At 38.7% G+C, this 20,424-nt stretch overlaps 1 protein-coding gene across 3 annotated transcripts in view; it reads left to right on the top strand.

The window, feature by feature from the left end:
- ATAD2B (ATPase family AAA domain containing 2B) overlaps positions 1 to 20,424 on the top strand; it is a 59,187-nt gene extending 38,763 nt beyond the window's left edge. For 2 of the 3 annotated variants that reach the window (XM_083607055.1, XM_083607057.1), the window contains 11 exons: positions 41 to 227; positions 1,639 to 1,824; positions 2,561 to 2,696; positions 4,356 to 4,552; positions 8,170 to 8,329; positions 9,552 to 9,674; positions 12,024 to 12,161; positions 14,767 to 15,456; positions 15,751 to 15,857; positions 16,003 to 16,131; positions 17,108 to 20,424. In XM_083607055.1, coding sequence (XP_083463181.1) covers positions 41 to 227; positions 1,639 to 1,824; positions 2,561 to 2,696; positions 4,356 to 4,552; positions 8,170 to 8,329; positions 9,552 to 9,674; positions 12,024 to 12,161; positions 14,767 to 15,456; positions 15,751 to 15,857; positions 16,003 to 16,131; positions 17,108 to 17,149 — 2,095 coding nt within the window. In that variant the 3' untranslated portion in view covers positions 17,150 to 20,424. The remainder of the gene's footprint in view (positions 1 to 40; positions 228 to 1,638; positions 1,825 to 2,560; positions 2,697 to 4,355; positions 4,553 to 8,169; positions 8,330 to 9,551; positions 9,675 to 12,023; positions 12,162 to 14,766; positions 15,457 to 15,750; positions 15,858 to 16,002; positions 16,132 to 17,107) is intronic. The other variant, XM_083607056.1, reaches the window with a different exon arrangement.

Genomic DNA, 20,424 nt, shown 5'->3' with positions numbered 1-20,424 from the left:
TCCGGTCTAAAAAAATTTAAAATGTTAACTTTTGTTTCAGGTCAGCTTACCATCAGCCCACCTCTTACCGGCCAAGATTACTGCTTTCTGGAGAGAGGGATTCAGGTCAGACTTCGCACCTTGCTCCAGCACTTTTGCACTCGCTCGAAAAAATTGCTGTGCACAGATTAGATCTGCCAGCACTTTATTCAGTCAGTGCCAAAACACCTGAAGAATCATGTGCGCAGGTTAGTCTGCCTTTATATCCCTTTTGACCTTTGACGCAACATGTCACACGCAGAAAGTTTCCCATCAGATTTCAGTGAAATAAATGTCAATAAGGAATCCCTCTTTGCAAACATGCCATGTGTATGGGAAATTTTAAGTGTTCCTAGAGACACAGATAGGGGTTTCTGTGTGAAGCAGAAGCCTCAGTTAAAGCTGTGTCAGACAACTAAAGCTGTTAAAGCTGTGTCAGACAACTGTACCCATCTCCCTTTCTACCCAAGTCCACAGAATTAAACGGCAATGAAATCTTAAGGTGCCACAATACACTTCTGTTGAAGCAAGAAGCGTCACTGCCAGAGCTATGCATGCTTCTTCTCTGATCTGAGACAAAGCATTTCCAGTCACCAACTGTCAGAAAGAGACTGAGCTTGGTGGAATTTGTTAAAAATGTTAAAAATGTTTAAAAAATGTTTAAGATTGCTGTCAATTTATCTTGAACGGTGAGATCGCCACGTCACTTGCAGGGTGAGAAACTTTTTAAGCTTCAGGGCTGCCTTTCTTCTTCCATCCACCCTTCTTTTTACAGACTTGTAAAAAGCATTTTAGCTTTGGCACCAACAAGAGGTATTTTCAGTCCTAAAACCTGGGAGGGAGAATTCTGTGAGTTGAGTGGGGAGGGCTGTCAGTTCCCTATTCCCAGACCGCTGGGTTCTCTTTTAACTTACCTGTTGAGGCTGGATTAAATCTCAACTTTGCAGAAACTAACAATATCTTCTATAAAAACACTTCTTTATTTTTAGGCTGCACATGTAAGCTCTGTCATAGCATTCTCTGAGCCAAAGCCATGGCTGTACATGGAATATTTAATATTATTGGGGAGAGAATTGGCAATTGTTAAGTCCAAAGATTTCATTGTTAACTGTCATCTATAATCACAACCCTGCTATCTCATATCCATTTAAAGTATAGGAAAAACACAGAATGATATGATATGGAGACGATTTTGAAACATGCCGCCATGCTATGTCTGAAGTTATTGGCAAGATGCAGAGCGACCATTAATTTCAGTTTAGTTAAGCGGCGGCATTTCAAAATTGAGAGAAAGCAATGTTTGAGAATATTATACCAGTAAAAAATAATAATAATCGGAAGAAGCAATAAAAAAGTGCTGTTTAATGTTCTTATGCAAGTTAGTGATTTTTGTGATGATAGATGATTAGAACAATGCTTTGAAGTTTTACTAAGACAAGACAGAGATAATTTGGAGCCTTAATGTGAATGCATATGGAAAATAGCTATTTACATCTAACCTTTAAGAAAGATACAGTTGAAAATACTACATTCTTAAATGTTTGTGTGCCTAAAATACAAATAATTTTTTAAAAATTATTTTCTTAATATCATTTTAACATTGGTATTCTCTTAAATTAGATCTTTCGTGAAGCAAGAAGAACACTACCGAGTATTGTTTACATGCCTCATATTGGCGATTGGTGGGAAGCTGTCAGTGAAACTGTGAGAGCTACTTTTCTAACTTTGCTGCAAGACATACCATCATTCTCACCTATATTTCTACTCTCTACCTCTGAAACCATGTATAGTGAATTGCCTGAAGAGGTAAGCACGGCGTGATTTCTTGAGAAGTGGAATCATTGTAGGGAAGAGTGAACCTGAATCAGAGAGGGACTTGAAATGTGCATGTAGGAATGTCCACTTGGAGGGAAACATCTACCCCAATGCTGAAGCATCTTTTTATTCCTGAGGCTGTTTAACAAACCACTTGTACTGTGGCAAGAATGGAGGACTGCGTGTTAGTAAGAAACTTGGTTGTATGTATCGTTAGATTGGGATAATGTTGCTTACTAACGTAAATCAAACTTTGGAAGCTAGCATTGCAAAATTAATTTTGTCTAGGTAGTTGTACCGCTGACGACAACACTTTAGAAAAATTCCCTAAAACGAGAAAGCAAATGTTTCCCGTTCTAATTTGGAGCTTCTGTCCAATGTTCTTTTCTTGCCCTGACACTGCCTTATTTGGTCCACTAGGCTCAAGCCCCCGCTCTGTGATTGTCAGACTAGCTGTTTTTGTTAAATGCTATTGAAACAATGCTGTTTTTTACCCTAGTGTGTGTTTTTCTTCCCTGCTGAGGATGTAACCAATTACTAGCTTTTGCTAGGACCAAACCAAATTGGCATGTGCAATTTAGCTACCCCGTTTTCAGGCAGTAAAATTATGAGGGTCATTTTGTCTATTTTACGTAGTGGGAGGGGGTGGTGTAGTAAAATTTGCTTGTTTTGTTCGATTAAGTAGCTCGAGATTTTCAGCTGCCTAATTCTCATTGATTTTATGTAGGTGAAATGTATCTTTAAAATCCAGTATGAAGAGGTTTTTTATATTCAGAGACCTAGTGAAGAAGACAGGCGCAAATTTTTCCAAGAGCTTGTCCTCAATCAAGCATCTATGTCTCCTCCAAGAAGGAAACAAATTGGTAAGTTAATTCTCTGTAAAGTCCAGAATGTATGTAATTTTCCACCTGAAAGCAGCCCTGCTTGTGTTCATTTTGAAATAAGATTAGAAATAGCAGTCGTTGGTGGTGATGGTGCATAGGATAAATATTTGCATCCACACCATGGTGTTACATGTTCATTGAATGATGTGGAGTTAAGGATGGGCAGAGAAGTGGCTAAGTTTGCATATGACACCAAAGTATTCAGGTTGGTGAAAATCCAAGATTGTGAAGAGCTCTAAAAGCAAAGTAACAAATTGAATGAAATGGGCAACAAACTGGCAGATGAAGCCCAATGTAAATAAATGTCAAGTGATGCACATTTGAGAAAATAAAATCTTAACTTCCCATGTACACTGATAGGGTCTTGACCTTGCAGTGACACCAGGAACTCTTGGGAGTTGTGTTGGATAGCTGTGGAAAGCATGTCTTCAGCGTGTGGCAGCTGTGAAAAAGGAATGCCACAGTAGGAATTATTACAGAAGACATAGACAATAAAAATTCTGGTGTTGTAATTAGTATAGAGTACAGCCATATTTGTAACACTAAACCAAAAACAAACCCCATGGCTAAATGGTCGCATACCTTAGCCTTTTCCGATATGTGTAACGCTATGCAGTTCTGATCATCCCAGCTCCAAAATGGTATTGTAGAGCTGGGAAAGGTGCAGGAAGAGTAACCACAGTTAACAGAATTGCTTGAGCAGGCCAGTTCCACCGCACTCCCTCAGCTCCATTTTTTTCTCTCAGCTATTACCTCAACATACATTCTGGAGGCTGGTTGGTTTCCTGAACGTGTTAGAATTAAAGGCAATAAATGGGCTGAATAGGCTGCCAGAATAGCATCTCAGTATGCCAACGAGCACCCATTTATATATTTTTATAACAGTCTTCATATCTAAACGGATTGAAAAATTGTTGAGAGTTGTGGGATAGCCATATTCAAAGCAGTAAAGACTTTGAAACGGATAGCAGCTTTGAGAGAAAGAAGGAAGCATGAACTGAGCTGAAATTTAGAGAGCTGCCCAAAACAGCACCCAATCACTAGATTCTGCCAGTGTGGTCTTGGATTTTCCTGCACTAGAAACATTTTTACTCCTACCCCCATAGCCTGCTTATAGAACCTCCTAGAAGCTTGCCTGTATGTAAATCTTAAGGGGGGAAGGCAGACAGTTTTTGTAGTGGCTTCAGATTAATTGGGGTTTGGGATTTGGAACATTTTCTTTGGCACTGAAAGGAAACCCATCTTTCGGTGGAGATGACTTACAACTTGGCAGGCATTAGTTGTGCTTTCCTATAGACTGAAGGAGCCAAAAATATCTCCGGCTCTAACTTTCTGATAGCTGTGATAGAAGGCCATGCAGGATCTTGAGATTCCTGCCACCCTGTCTCTTGTCAACCCCTCTTATTGAAGGAAAGGTGTCTGGTGCTGAGCAGGCTGTCGTTGTTCGCAGTAAAGTCTCCACAATATGGTTACTTCAGTTTGGTGTGCGGAGCTGAGATAAGGAGTACAGAGTTCTTGGCATTATCAAGTCTGATAAGGGTAAAAAGTAGGAAATTCACTGTGTCGTGTGAAATTTTCCAAGGATGTAATCTGAAAAGCCTATTTTGCCTGACTTTTTGATTATTCTTATTTTTAAAGCTCTTTCTGATATGGAGGTGCTTCCTCTTGCACTACCATTTTCTACTCGCCAGCTGTCAGAGGCAGAAAAGCAGCGAATGGAGGACCAGGAAGAAAACACACTGAGAGAACTGCGATTGTTTCTCCGGGATGTTACCAAGAGATTGGCCACAGACAAGCGCTTTAACATCTTCAGCAAACCGGTGGATATTGAAGAGGTCTTGTTTCAGTAACGTGCAAACAATGAAGTTGACCTTATTAGTGATTAATTAAGAATACATATATTAGTTGTTATTGCAGATATCCCTGATCTAACCTGTTTTGCATATTTACAGCAATTGTGGCTTAATTTTAACATTTGAAGCCACTGCTAACTTATTTCGGCAAGAATGCTAACCTATAGAATACTGTATTGCTCGAGCTGCTTCCATTCTGTAGCAAAAAATTATTTGTTCACAGGAAGCAGATGTAAACTGTTTTATCTGGAGTAACACCACATAGCCAATGGGGATGTTGAAAGAAATTTATTGAATTGTAATTTCTCTTCCAGAATATTTCACAAATTAAACTATCATCTCTCTCCCCTTGCCTGTTTCTGGCCAAAGTGAAAATTGAAAATTTATAAATCTGTAATGACACCATTTGATCTGACAACTTGTAGTCAACTACAAATATAGTTTTATAAAAAATAAGACTGAATTTGGCGACTTAAGTTTGAGTCACTGTTAAATTTTCTGGGCTTTGCCTTTAGAGTAAAAAAAAAAGTTTAATGTTCTGTATAAAATTAAGCAGTGAATGGCAAAGCTGCATAAACAAGTAATCTTGTTTACTAGAAAATCACCTTTAGTTCATGTTTACAAGCAAATTTGTGACATTCTGTCCGATTTTCGGTCAACTTCAAAGCTCAATTTTGCACAGATAACTTAAGAAATAGCCATTTGTGGTGATGTGCTTATAAAAATGTAATTTGCATTGTGCTAGCAATTGGGGGCTTGAGAGTTCAAGGAATAGCTCTATCAAAGGTGCGCTCTATCAGATGGTCTGCATGTGATCAGTTCAGACTGTTTGGAAGGAAATGCTTGCTTTTTGTTCATTCTGCAATTTCCTCCTCCAGTAGCTCACTGGGCGGAAAGAAGAGAGCCTGGAAAGAGAAAAAGAGGGGACAGAAATACATGGGAGTGGCCCCATCCGCAGTTGTTATGACACCATGACAGATTACCAAGGGAATGTGGCCGTTAAAAAGAATGGTTGCCCGTCCCTAGTCAAAAAAGTGCTGTGGAAGAGTAAATTACTGGCTCCATTTTGCAAATTTGTAATTGGACCACTGGTTAGGTTTCTGAGTGGTATCAGCTCAGTCTACAGTGGCAGCTATACTATTTAATATGAAAACACAGCCCCCAATCTAGACTAAGAGCAGTGAATATTGATATAAATTTATTGAGTGAGATCTAATGTTGTGCCAGCAGGCATGATGATAGAACTTACGCTCCCTCTTTTCAAAATCAAAGCTCCTTGGCCCTATCTTTTGTTTTGGAGGGTTCCCCAACTCTCCACAACAGATTCTGAATGCATGCAGGAGACTACAGGGGAGAGGGAAAAAAGGGTCAAGTCCTATTTGTGCAAGGGGCGGCGGCGGCAGTGGGGGGGGGGGAGACACACACCACAGGTGAATATTGGTCTTTCTGTGCATTTGCTGTTTTCGAATACTACCTGAAATGTTCCAAGGTTCAAAATAGATTCCTGTGTTGAGCCCTAGCTCAAATCAAGACCTGGTCATCACTTTAGCCATTAGATTTTTAAAATTCTGTATATGTAACCAATTTATTTCTTGTACTTAAAAGGCATTTTCTACAATACATTTTTAACATTACATGAGCGCTATTGCAAGTCAGTCCTGTCTAAAAATGTAAACTGACGAGTTTACTGATTTATTTGAAAATGTAAAAAATAGAAAATAGTTGATTCATGGGCATGAAGCTGGTCCAAGAAAAGACAAAAAGCTGTGCTCGGAGGAGGACTTTCAGACAGGGAGGAAGGGACCAGTAGAATTCCTCAGGGACATTTTAAAAGTGATCCAGAGATTCACAAATGCACTTTGCAGCATGATTGTAGTTTTTATTCCAGGGTGCACATTTGTAGCGCCTGCCCCAGCCTAAAGTGAGAGACAGGCAGGGTCTTGTTTCCCACATTGCACAGGCTTTGATATGGGCATTCAGAAGTAATGGAACAGTATTGATGCTTCAGAACTTTGTCCAGACCTCAGCGCAACTGCAGGGACAAACCTCTGCCCTTTTCCCCAGTGGTGGGAGCTCCAGAGGTATGCCAAAGAACTACAGCATTTTTAAAAATTGTTTTATTCCATGATTGCGGTTCACCTGCTATAAAGGCCTCCTCTTAGGTGAGGATTACATACTGTGCCCTATTTGATAGGGGCACCTGTAGAAGGGCCTCAGATGCTTGGGCCAAAGCTATCTTTAGGCAATTGGACTTCCAAGCAATTTCGGTCTTTGAATCTGTTTCATCTCCCCTCTTCCTCAAATATTAAATGCCCATCAAATGTAAAATCTATATTGGGCTCTTCTTTTCATGGGATGGGGCAACTCCCCTATGACAAAAGGTCACAGCATTCAAGCTTTTTTGGTTTAGAGCAGGCTTCCTCACCCTCAGCCCTCCAGATGTTTTTGGCCTACAACTGCCATGATCCCTAGCTAGCAGGACCAGTGGTCAGGGATGATGGGAATGGTAGTTTCAAAATATCTGGAGGGCCGAGGTTGAGGAAGCCTGGCTTAGAGTAAAGGCAAGTAAGTCATGATAGAAGCATACATAATTTATTCCCAGCATGAAGAAAGTGGATGGATAAAAGTTTTTGGCCCTCTCTTGTAACACGAGAACTCATGAACATCCATTTAAGCTGAGCAGTGCAGATTCAGGACAGATAAAATAAAGTACTTCTTCACGCAGTGCCTAGTTGAACTGTGGAACTCCCTTCCACAGGAGTCAGCGAACGGCCAACAACTTGGATGGCTTTAAAAGAGGATTAGACAAATTCCAGGAGGATGCAGCTGTCTGGGGCCACTGGCCATGATGATGGATGCAGTCATGCTTCTGAATACCAGTTGCTGAAAATGGCAAGAGGGGAAAGGTGCTCTTGTGCCTGGGCATCTGGTTGGCCGCTTTGAGAACAGGAAGTTGGACAAGACAGGCCATTGGCACCCAGCAATGTTCTTATGATTCTGACTGCAGGAACTTTCTAGTAGTTGTGTATATCTTGGAAGCAGATGTGTGAATAAGGCCTTCTTCATTGTGTTTGAAAGGTCCTGCACTTTTTTCTCTCTTTACAGAATACAGTGGTACCTCGAGTTACATACGCTTCAGGTTACATACGCTTCAGGTTACAGACTCCGCTAACCCAGAAATAGTGCTTCAGGTTAAGAACTTTGCTTCAGGATGAGAACAGAAATTGTGTTCCAGCGGTGCGGCGGCAGCAGGAGGCCCCATTAGCTAAAGTGGTGCTTCAGGTTAAGAACAGTTTCAGGTTAAGAACAGACCTCTGGAACGAATTAAGTACTTAACCCGAGGTACCACTGTATTTAAAAATGAAAATTACTTACATATACAGAACAAAAGAGCTTTGATAGGAGTTTTCCTTGCCAGGTAAAAATCAGAGTGATGAATCTTGGGGTGAACAAATGTTGTTCCAGCATTATTTCTTATCATGGTTTCAACTGTTTAGAATTACTGTGTTCGAAAACAAAATGATAGTGCTGAGTATGTTAAAGTTAGCATAAATCTCTGTGTCACTTTTGTGTCACTCTGTGTCACTGTTTGATTATAGGTTTCAGATTACCTTGAAGTTATCAGAGAGCCGATGGACCTGTCTACAGTAATAAGTAAAATTGATAAGCACAATTATTTAACTGCAAAGGATTTCCTAATAGACATAGATCTCATATGCAGCAATGCATTGGAATATAATCCTGACAAAGATCCTGGGGGTAAGGATTTTTTTTTAAAAAAAAACAACTTAAACATGACATCACATTTAATTGTGTATTCAGTTGCAGTTCAACTATTTGTATAAGCTGTGTCTTATACAAATTGGTTAAAAGCTAACATTACTCAATATTAGTTACTGAATGAATGAATGTAGCAGCATAGGCTACATCCTGCACTGTGAGAAAATAAAGAAAACAATCCAAATGACCTCCTGGGTCCTCATTGCTGTCACCAAGCGAAAGTCTTTAACTAAACAACTTTCTATCCTGTGTGATTTTGTTATTACCCTACCATTGCACTATACTGCTGGTATGGCAATTAGGTGTAGGATAAAAGTCAATTATCAGACCAAAGTTAAGCAGATATCAAATTTCATTTGTACTAAAGGTTTTAAAACACAGCTGCTGTTGTAATGCTATTTCTAAGGAGGTAGGTGTAGGGAGGTCTTAAGGCACTCATCTGTTTTTGCTTTTAAAACTGTTGGTGCTTTCGCAAGCAATTTCTGTTATGGAGTGGAGTCTTACTGTTCAAAGAAAAAAGTAAAAAAATTCAATGAGCTCACCTAACTTCTTTGCCATGCCTAAAGAAGCATTTGGATCTCAATATGTATTTATTTAAAAGCTACATCTGATTGATTTTGTTGGGAACCTAAATGTGTAGGAATCCAGACATAATATTTAAACCCAGGTATTCTAAAGTAAAGTGTTTATTAGCCAAACTGGAAGCTGGAAGTATGGATTTTTAAAACAAAAAGCTTTCAAGACAAAGCTGATAGAACTGATACATACATACATACATAGACACGTGAAGTCTTTATAAATCAGACCTGCACAGCTTATGACCCACCGGTGTGAAGGTACCATGTATTTTGATCTTCCAGTTTTACAGAAAACAGTTCTTCACTGGCAGTCGAGTAGCATAATGAAGATATTCAGCTTAGAGTGCAAGTTGTGCAAGCATGATACATATCAGTATGCCTGCTAAGCAGCACTAATGTTAAGTCTTAGAAGGCTGATTAAAACATATTTGTTCCACATTTGATTACTTATATGGATATTACTTATTTTATGGCTCTTAATTTAACTCTGAGCTGTTTTAAAAATTGTTTTCTCTTTTATTTCTGTCATTGTCTTCAGCGGTCCTGTTACACAAAGACGATAAATAAAGAAATAAATTAGATGTTTTTGATTGTTAAAAATGAAATTTACGTTGATTTTCCAGATAAAATCATTAGGCACCGAGCCTGTACTCTGAAGGACACTGCACATGCTATCATTGCTGCTGAGCTTGATCCAGAGTTCAATAAAATGTGTGAAGAAGTAAAGGAAGCAAGAAAAAAGAGAGGTATTCTTATAATTTTTAAAAAATACATTGACTATATATGATACACAATACACAAATGGCAATTGAATTCTTGATCAATAAATGCACAGTCTCTAAGAAACCAATTATCACCAGAAAAAAATCTGATGAAATGTTGCATTTCAAGGTTCACATTATTTAGATTTAGATTCTTTAAGTCCAGTTTGAAAGTTTTGGGGCCAGTTCAAGAAACTTTTTATTAACCCACTTTTAGTAGCTCATAACCACATTTTTAGTATTCATCTTCCTCAGATAGTTGTCAAGAAAAATAATGATAAGTGTTGTAAAATGTCTTGTGTACTGTAAATTCTATAGAAATTAGAATTCAAAGGAATAAGTAAATACGGAAAGTAAAACCATTTTGCTGATTTTTAAAATCAGAATTGAGTACCGTGTATAAGACTAGGTTTTTTTCCTAAAAAATAATGTCAAAAATTGGGGGCGTCTTATACACAGATACATCACCCTCCATTTTTTAAAATCGGAGCCCCCCAAAATAGGGGGCGTCTTATACATGGAGGCGTTTTATAGATGGAAAAATACGGTATGTTAGGAACCTTGTAGAGTTAAGTAGTTAGCAATGCAAACTTCTCCACATTTATTCAGAGCAAAGTGTTTGAATCTAACCTTTACCATAGAATCACTTGATGGACCTAGAGGCAATCTGTTTTTCCCCTCCGCCACAGCCCCCTATCTGCATGACATGGTTAATAATACTGACCAATAATACAATCACTACAGGGTGATTGTAAGGCTTGCAACATACAATGATTGTGTTTGGACTTCAGGCTGTTCCATAGGAATGAGCAGCAGCAAGCCTCAGATTCACATGAACCCACCTGCTGTGCTGCCAGGAGTTCAGACATTTTGAGGTCGGGTTGTTTGAAACCAACCATTGTTTGCATGACATATGAAACCACAGTTAAGAAAAAGCAAAAGCAAAATAACTCATCACAGTCATGCGGGGAAAGAGGCAAATAAGAAACCTTGTTCAAGCCCAAAGGCATGTTGCTGTTCATTCCTACTCTCATACACGTCACACTAAACTAAGGTTTGGCATGATGTGTGAAGGTGGTTAATTTTTATGATGAGCTATGAACACTCTTCAAGCAGTGATTCTCTCTTTTTTTTAAAATGATATTTATTGGAATTTTCAAAATGTTACAAAATAAAATAAAGACAAAGAAAAATGCAGATTCAAACAAAAAAAAGAGAAAAAAATACAACAATACATCACAAACAATTAAAAACATTTAAAAAACAAATTCATTATTTCCAAATCCTCAACTGTCATTACCTTCTTTCTTAGACTTCCTCCTCCTCCCTTTCTTTGTATCCTAGTTGTTAATTATCCCAGCAAATCCTTTCCATATTTCATAATATTCTGTCATTACATTACCCTAAACTGTTTTAGTCTTGTCTTTCTATAATAAGATAAATCTTAAAACTTAAAACTTAAATCTTGTCCTTACCAGCTTCTCATAACCATAACATTCTTTCATAATTCTTTAAACATTTTTGCTAAAGCCAAGTAATTTCATTCCAACATTTTTCTAATGTTCATCAATTTTATAAAACAGTTCTAATGGTAGAAAAAAGAAATACAAACAAGTCCAGTCTTCATCCAACATCCCTTCCTCCTGGCTCCGGGTTTTGTCAGTCCTTATTATCACGTCGATCTAGCTCATTAACCTGGCAACCTTGTATCCGAGGCGCTCAAGTCTCTTCCATGTCCCTTCCGCGGCTCTTCTTCATATTTGTAGCTGTATTTTCCCTTGTCTCCTGCTCGTGATAGCTCCAGCTTGACAATATTTTTAGCCCTTCTCGACAGATCAGCCCCTTTTCCATATTCAACACTAAATTCCATATGGTATTTAACAGCATGTTTCAAAAACCCTCCAAGATTAGGAGCCCCCACAATTCTCAATTAGCTAAGTACTGGGCAACCTCAGGTTTTTCAAAAGCCAAGCCATGGACCCTCTACTTTTGAAAATTTTGATATCTCTATGGTAGTTTTTATTATGTGAATGGTGCCACTGACCCCCTGGGGTCGGCAGGCCACCAGTTGGGAAGCCCTATATAAATGCTAAGTAGTATTTTCTTTGAAACAGAGAAGTTTGAACTGTCAGGTTTCATACTGCGGGTCTCATACATTCCGTTGTTGGGGGAAAAGCAAATATTCTTGATGTAGATGTTTGGGAGTATCTGGTGAAATTAATTTAATCACCGAAAGTTTTTAATGTTATACTTTATTCCAGGCTGCTTTTAATAACTCGGGCAGTTAATACTGCTGGGATTATTAAAATAGGTATGCTTATCTTCTGTACACAGGCTTATCAGTAACGGCAGACCAAATAAATCCTCATGGTTCCACTGTACAGAAAACAGAAACGAGAATTGAGGAGGCATTCCAGAACAGGCCAAAAAATGCAATGTCAGTTTGGCACAACTCTGCAAATAAATGTGCATGTGAGTATTTCAGACCATTTTATCCAGGCAATAAGCATAGCTCTAAACAAGATGAGTATATATCTGGCACACATCTCCTATTACATTTTTTTAAAAAAACGAAGCGTTCACCTAATTGCTATTACTACTTCAGCTAGTTTTTATAAGATAGCCAGAATAGTACTCATCCGTTGAGTTAGGTGTCAGTTTACTAAAATTCCTTATGAGAGTGGATTGGAAGAAGGTTCGACTGAAATAGTTTTTCACTGAACAATTTCAGATATTAGAATTAGTATGAAAAATACTTTTTAAAGAAGCATGCTGTCCTGGTCTGGTAGTTAGTGTGGATGGAATCCAGTTGGTATCCTTGCACTTATGGGAAGGCTTTTGAGCTAGCAGAAGCATCCTCTATTGCAAGAGGATGGCCAAACTTTGCCCTCCAGCTGTTTTTGGACTACAACTCCCATCACCCCTAGCTAACAGGACCAATGGTAAGGGATGATGGGAATTGTAGTCCCAAAACTGATGGACAGCCAAGTTTGGCCATCACTGCTCTAATGGAAGAGGATGGGAGGCAACTTTTGACGATTTCCCCCACAGCCTCCCATGACACCCGTTCTCTAATATCATCATCTCCTCTCCCCTCCCCAGATCCAGTAGGAGTTGTCCATTCAGTGTAGTGGGTCCAGTTCATAGAACCATAGAACTGTGTCATTGGAAGGGACCATGAGGATCATCTAGCCCAACCCCCTGCAGTGCAGGAATCTTTTGCCCAACATGGGCCTTGAATCCATGACCTAGTGGTTAAGAGTTTTATGCTCTACCAATTGAGCGTGCATTTCTAACGGAGCTCCCATTAGAAATCAGGCAGGCAAAGTCCCTGCTAAGTTTCAGACATCAGGTTAAAACGGATATATTTTAGGAGACCTTTTGCACCATGTTCTGATCTCTGATGTTTTAATCTGTGTTTTAAATTTTGTATATTGTGTGATTTAATGGGACATAAGGGTGAAAATAGGGACGCGGGTGGCACTGTGGGTTAATCCACAGAGCCTAGGACTTGCCGATCAGAAGGTCGGCGGTTTGAATCCCTGCGATGGGGTGAGCTCCCGTTGCTCGATCCCTGCTCCTGCCAACCTAGCAGTTCGAAAGCACGTCAAAGTGCAAGTAGATAAATAGGTACCGCTCCGGCGGGAAGGTAAACTGCGTTTCCGTGTGCTTCTCTGGTTCGCCAGAAGCGGCTTAGTCATGCTGGCCACATGACCCAGAAGCTGTACGCCAGCTCCCTCAGCCAATAAAGCGAGATGAGCACCGCAACCCCAGAGTCGGCCACAACTGGACCTAATGGTCAGGGGTCCCTTTACCTTTACCTTTAAGGGTGAAAATGGTAGTGTGTAAATTCCTTAAAATAAAAACAAAACAAAGGTCTAGAGCCGAAAATGGGAGCTTCTGGAGAGAACCAAAGCTCTCTCTCATAATAAAATTTCTTCAGTGGATTCCCTTGGTATAAAAGCCATACTTAAGCCTAGACCAAAGACGACCTGTTGGACATATAACCATGTTGCGCTAGAATATAGCCCTGTAAAAAGAGGGATGAGGGTGCATGGATGTTTGTGTCTGTTGCCAGTTTGCCTTGCAAACCATTGTGAAATGAATAAAAGACTGTGGTCACATTTGACACACACTGAGGTGTTTTTACACAGGAAAGGCAGTATTGCCTGCACACGTTTTGAGAATAGAACATGTTGAAAATGAACTTTTTAAAACATGGGATTGTTCCTTGCTGTTGCCAGTAGATGGTGTCAAAAGCACATTGTTTTGCATCTTTAAATGGGTTACTTGATAGCTGTATTCAGTAGCTGTCTCTGGGAAGGATAGTTGTTGAACTACTACTTGAACATGCATTGTTCTATTAAATTGTTGAAGCGCAGTGACCAAAAAATTGTATTATTTATGTAAAGGCCCACAGAATTGTGTTGCAAGAAATAAGACATGCTCCCAATTTTCTCCTTAGGGAGGCGTAACTCTCTCTTGGGAGCAGTGAATAGCCAGTGTGAGAGAACAACAAGGGTCTGCAGAACATTACTTGGAATAAATGCCCCCTATAAACAGTCTCTCTCAGACTTGGCAACTGTTTAATTGCATAGTATTTAGATAATCCAGATAGATTTGGAAGGGCAAGGTACTGAAATATTGCTCTGTAAACACTAGAAATCTTTGTCAGCATTTCCCATTTATGTCACAATAAATTTGTTGGTCTTTTTATGGGCCCAAAAGACTCTTTGTTGTTTTATGAAATGGATAAATAAAGTCAGAAACTTTTTAAAATTTATTTTTTTTTACTTTTTGTAAACTCAAATATACTAAGTGTTATAAGCATAAACAGGAGTTATAAGCCTTAGAGGGCTGGCTATCTGTATTAGGATTTTGTGTGTGTGTGTTTTAAGAAAGTGTTACTGTTTTTTTTATGTTGTTTTATATCATAATTAGCTGCCTTGGATGACCTTTGGGCCAGGCAAGGTAAAATATTAAAATAAATAGACTTGATTTTATTGATACCTTGCCCGTTGATTACTAAGCAAATCTTTGCATCTCTAATGGAAACTTTTATCTCTTCATGATTCAGTTCGATTAAGGAGGAAATCAAGACGACGTTCACAGTGGGGCAAAGGCATTATTAAGAAGAGAAAAGTGAATAATTTGAAGAAAGATGAAGATGATGCCAAGTTTGCAGATGATGAAAACCAAGGGGAGGACAGCAAGATGCTGGAGAACGGGGAGCTTGAGGGAAGTACAGACTGCATTGAAGAGAATGGAGAAGAAACTGGCGATCTCTCTATGACAAATGATGAGTCGTCTTGCGATATCATGGATATACATGGAGAACAGACACTGAACAATGGGCCAGTCGGGAAAGAAAACAGTATTCCATCCACAGAAGAGAGCTCCAACGAGTCCCTGTTAGTAAGTAAGAAGATTACTCTGACTGTAGAAAAGGAATCGAAGGAGGAGCCCTTGTTCAAGGGGGACCATTTAAACGGCCAGGCCTCTGAAGTAGCTGCTGTCCCAGGGTGTCGGTATGGCGAATGTGAGTCACCGAATGCTATTTTGCCTCCTGCCATCCCTGACGTGTCCATTCCCAAACAAAATGCAACCGCCGATCCCCAAAAGGAAAACCCCGAAGCTTCGAGCGACAGTCCCGACGAGGAACAATTAAAACAGTCTGGCACCGAGGTACCACAATGCAGCAATAACGAGAAGAAATCACAAGGCATAGATACTGAAACTAAAGAAGCTGAATCATCAGATAAAGAAGGTATGCAGTGTATTCATCATTTATCCCTGTTCTAATCCTGTAGTCAAGTAAATCTATACTACTTTCATTGAAACAGATGCTTCCTATTTTGGCAGAAAGCTTTCTGTAGTGATTTAAAGCAACATCAGCTCGCTATTTGTTGGATAAAGATGTTTCCCATCCTGTGTTCTTGGAGCCACTTAAGACTTTGAAAATAAAATAAAATTTATTAATGGACCACTTGGAATTTAATGCTGCTGTTAATTGTTACCTTATGTGTCCTGATTTTTGATATTTGCTTTTTTAAAATTTCAGGTACATTGAAAAATAAGAAACCTCGCAAATTTGCTTTGGCACAGGTTCCAGAGGAGGAGCAATTGGATCCCGTACCTCCTGTCATTGTTGACCATGACAGATTAATGGTAAGGGTGGCTGGATAGGTAATCTTAAATCTTAATAGCATTTCTTAATTTTTTATCCTAACGCTTCCTTAAGCGTTTGAAGGAAATCTGATTCATACTTTCCTTATAAACTTCACCCTGGATTCTTGCCAATATCTTTTTATAGAATTTACTTGATGTGTTGGTTAAAAAAAGCGATAACCTGACTGTTGACCAGCTTGAGAGACTATACTCCCTCCTTAATCAATGCATCTATCGGCATCGTAAAGATTATGACAAGTCACAGCTTGTAGAGGTACGTTTGCACAACATTTTAATAATTATTATTTTTTGTAACACGCTTCTTTAGTCAGTGTTGCTTCAGAGCCACCAAAATATCTACCAAAAGTCCTCTTTAGTTTCATGTGTTAGTGATTTGAACCACTTTGTGGAGGTCACAGGCATTTGGCTTCTTGACCAAATTTCACTGTGCAGAAGTTTTTTGTCAAGCCCTGGGTTCTATTACTCAGGGAGCAATCCTAAACTCAGCTGGAAATCTGCTGAGGGGCTTCAGGAAGTAACATAGATGCCACTCCGCTAGCAAAGACAAAGATAGCTCAGCAGGATGACACACTGGTTTGGAAGTCTCCTAATATGCCAGCTGATATAGATTTTCTACTGGCAGAGTAGTGGAAAAACAGGTGTGCAAACAAACCATGTACAAAGCCCATCTTTGTTCTTGACCTACCCACAGAAATGGCAGGTATAGCTAATTCCCTCTCATTTGTTACAATATTAAATATTAAAACCTGCATATAAGTAATACTTATAGACAATAAATATAAAGATAATAGAAGGCAGATAAAAAACTAACCATAAAAAGGAGAAAATAGAGAAAGATAAAAAGATTCTTCTGCTTCTCTATCTGCCACTTATATATAAAACAATTATTCAAAATATTTGACATGTGCACTCCAGAATAATTCTGACTGTAAATAATATTCTGCAAGGTGGTATTTTCCAGAATTGTCCCCCCAGGCCTTCTACTTTTGTCGCTCCAGAAGTCCAATATGCCTCTTCTTCTGACGTCCCAATTTAATATTTTCCCAGCTCTTTGTGACATATTTCTCTTAAGGTTTCCAAGGTGCCATATTAATCCACAGTCGGTTGTTGTTGTTGTTGTTGTTGTTGTTGTTGTTGTTGTTGTTGTTGTTGTTGTTGTTGTTGTTGTTGTTAAACTATTTCCCGTTCGTCATTTTCACTGAATAACCAATGTTCTGATTTCCTCTCAGGAGATGGAAAGAACGGTTCATATGTTCGAAACATTCCTGTGAACTCTTCAAGATGTGCAGGTTTTTCTTTTCATAAGCTGCTTACAGGAGAGCAGCCTACTGAGCCATTCGATTTCCAGTTGCACCAAGTATGTGCAGAGCCTTGGTCTTAACACGCTCGCTCCTTGTCTCGCTTTCTGTTATGAATTTGGTGCTATTGTCTCAGGTACCTGAAACCAGCCAGCCTACAAGAACCAAACGGAACTTCATAATATTTGTATCTTGATTATAAATAAAGAATATAATGCCACAACTTGGGAGATTTTTGGTGCTACAGAAACTGCTCTTATTTCTGCTGTCTACATGCATTGTCTTGTGAGAAGCTTCAGGCAAAATGGAACAGGCCAACAAACTGGATAAAGCAGATGTAATTGTTTTTAAGGGGGCAACTTTTAAAAGAATTTTACTTTTCCCTTTTTCTCTGAGGTAATGGACAGAAGCCTGTTTTTAAAGCTGGCAGTGAAAGAAAAAATTGTGGTTAGAAAAATGAATTAACTTTGGTATACAATAATGTGAAGATGAGGCTCTCTGGAGCTGCCTTCAATGTGCCTTTTTAGTCAGTTGAGGAGGAGGAGGACAAGGCTATTAAAATGGTTGGGATTGTAGCCAATGACAGAGTTAGAAAGTTCTTTTCAAAAGCCTGTGTTCCCAAAGAACAGTTTCAGGTTCCCACACTGTCAAAATGGCAGCCAGTATTATGTTTTAACATGTCTGTGTTGCTCTCTGGAAACCTAAATTATGGAAATAACCATGTTATCTCAAAATGGTAAGATGCATTTATTCCACAAGTATATTTGTTTATCTAAACAAATTACACTGTGAGGCTTTCGCAGTAATTATTCAAAGTGGCTGTAGTTTATTTTTTTAATGTTCCATTTTATTTCTTCAGAGTTCTTAAAAACAGGTTTCTTTCTTTCTAAACGTCCATTATTTTGGAAGGTATAAGACTGGCTTCCATTATTTGGGAATGTAACTTGCTGGGTGTCTGTAGGCAGAGAAGTGGCGTTTTTGCGCTGCAGTCTTTTAGCCTTTTTAAAAATGAATTACGCCCGGCTCATTCAGTAGAATCCATATGGAGCAGTATTAAGTAGAAAGCAACTGACCGGCCTTTCATTTTGTTTGATTTGGACCCCTGGATGCCCTGTAAAGACTGCAGAACTCTAGAGCTGAATGACGTGACAACAGTTTGAAACATTTTCTTCTTTGGCAATTAAGAGGAGACACTCTTAGGCGTCGCGAAGTCTGTTGCAAAAGGCCCTCCTGTGCTCCACAAGCCCCTCTGAGATCTTTTAGAGCAACGTGGAGGAGATCAGGTGGATTTATGAGCTGATAAGAGGTAGTTATCCATTTATATATACATATATATAATCCGAAAGAGTGTCTTCTCCAAAATACGAAACCCAGTAGGTTTTGCTTTAAGTAAAGAAAGACGGCCTTGGACTACTGCAGAGATACTCAGCTACCTCAGCTTTTTGTATTTTACTTACCACCAGTGTTTACGGAAGGCTGTAATCCACCATTTACATGCCGAAGCGAAGGTACTTTGTCACTAGACCACTTCATAGTAGCATGCTTGTGCTCTGAACCATACTCTAGCCCTGGGCTACTGCAGTAATCCAAAGTTTCCCCCCTCCTTCCCAGTCAGAATGTACATGCAAGCACCCTAATTTTAGCCAAGCCTTCTCCAGGCCCCCTCAAACACCACTTGTCTTCGTTCCTGATGTGCATTTTAGTCACACTATTTTAAACGCGACTCCTGTAGAAGTGCTGTATTTTTGGTGGGAAAGTGCGATTAAAAATGAAAAGCATCTTGAACTAGTTCTTTCATTTTAGAAAATTTGATTGTGGGGAACTTTTCATCTTTTAAGTTAGTATTTATTGCCATGACACACGTCTAGGATATTTTTGCCGCCGTCAAAACCATTAGCATTTTGTATTTTGATGGAAATTGTTACAAAACTTTGAGATTTGATGAAATGAAATGTAGCAGATTTTTTGTAGTAAGTTTCTGGTAAAGCTATTTTTTTGCAAGTCTCAGGTTCTTGCAGCATTTTTAAAAAATATTGTAGTTTAAAGGTTCTTTTGTTCAAGTAGCAGCAGCACTTGTGAAAAGAGAGACTACATACATTTTTAACAGGTTACTAAATTTGTACAAGTTTAAATCCTTTAAATATAGTTGTCAGATAATTTGAAAAGAGTATCTTAAATTCAGATCCAACATTGAAAATGCTTCCAACTGGTCAGTTAAGGGGAAGAGAGAGAGAAAAAACTTTAGTAGTTTTGAATGTTGATAAGAAAGTGAGGACTGCTTCCTAAATGTTTAGGTTTTTCGGAAGAATTAGCTTATATAAATGTGTTAGTGGGCAACATTAAAATTATATAGTCACCCTTTTTGACTCCAGAACCACACTAAAACATGTATTGCTTTTATTTACTAATAGCTTAGTGGTTGTAGAGTTAAACCTGTTAATCTATCCATGTTGTCAAGTTGTTTACTCTCTGTATTTTTGTTACTATTATTTTGCCACATAAAATTGGCAATAATCTGTACAAATCAATTCCTGTTCCTTGTTATGAATATTACCAATGAACTCCTGTGCAAAGGCCTTTTCCTAGGGCCAGATGGAGGTTAAATTTCTGTGGGGGTAATGATGGAACTGCTCTAAGATGAACATGGCTGTGGAGTTAATTGTATTTGCAAGCTTGAATTTCACCTGTGATTAATTTATGTTTTGTGTCCTTGGTATTGTTGCTTGAGTTTTCTCATATGCCAATGTATTTATTATAGGGTTTTATTTTGGTTTTGGTTTTCTAATACCTTGTCTTACCATACTTTTTAAGTTGGAGGGTCATTTCTGGCTTCGTTTGATATTCCGAATGGCAGGTCTTGCAGCTGGTCATCACTTCTCCCTCCCTTTTTTGTGTGTAAATTCACCTTAAGCTTGAATCTGGGCTCCTTCTACCTGCTTCTTTTCTGTATTGTACATTGGTTTACTTAGGCAGTGGGGGATGTATTGTTGTTTGCTTCCATTCATGTGCGTCGGCTTTTTGATTAAGTAAGCTTACTTCATCAGCTATGATAAATTTTGGATTCTCTTATAAGTTGTATTCAGGATTGTGTTTCACTTGATCTCTTTTTTTTTGCATCTTGACTTCATTCTGCATTAGTTAAGTAAATTATTTAAATTTTTTTTTGAACTTTTGGATATTTTGGACATTTTACTGTAATTTGTAATATAACTGCTGTGAAATACTTGAATAAAGATGACAAGTAAAAA

Source organism: Podarcis filfolensis (assembly GCF_964270895.1).
Source record: "Podarcis filfolensis genome assembly, chromosome: 3".
NCBI classification, from domain to species: domain Eukaryota; kingdom Metazoa; phylum Chordata; class Lepidosauria; order Squamata; family Lacertidae; genus Podarcis; species Podarcis filfolensis.
This window is presented reverse-complemented; position numbering and strand designations above follow the sequence as displayed.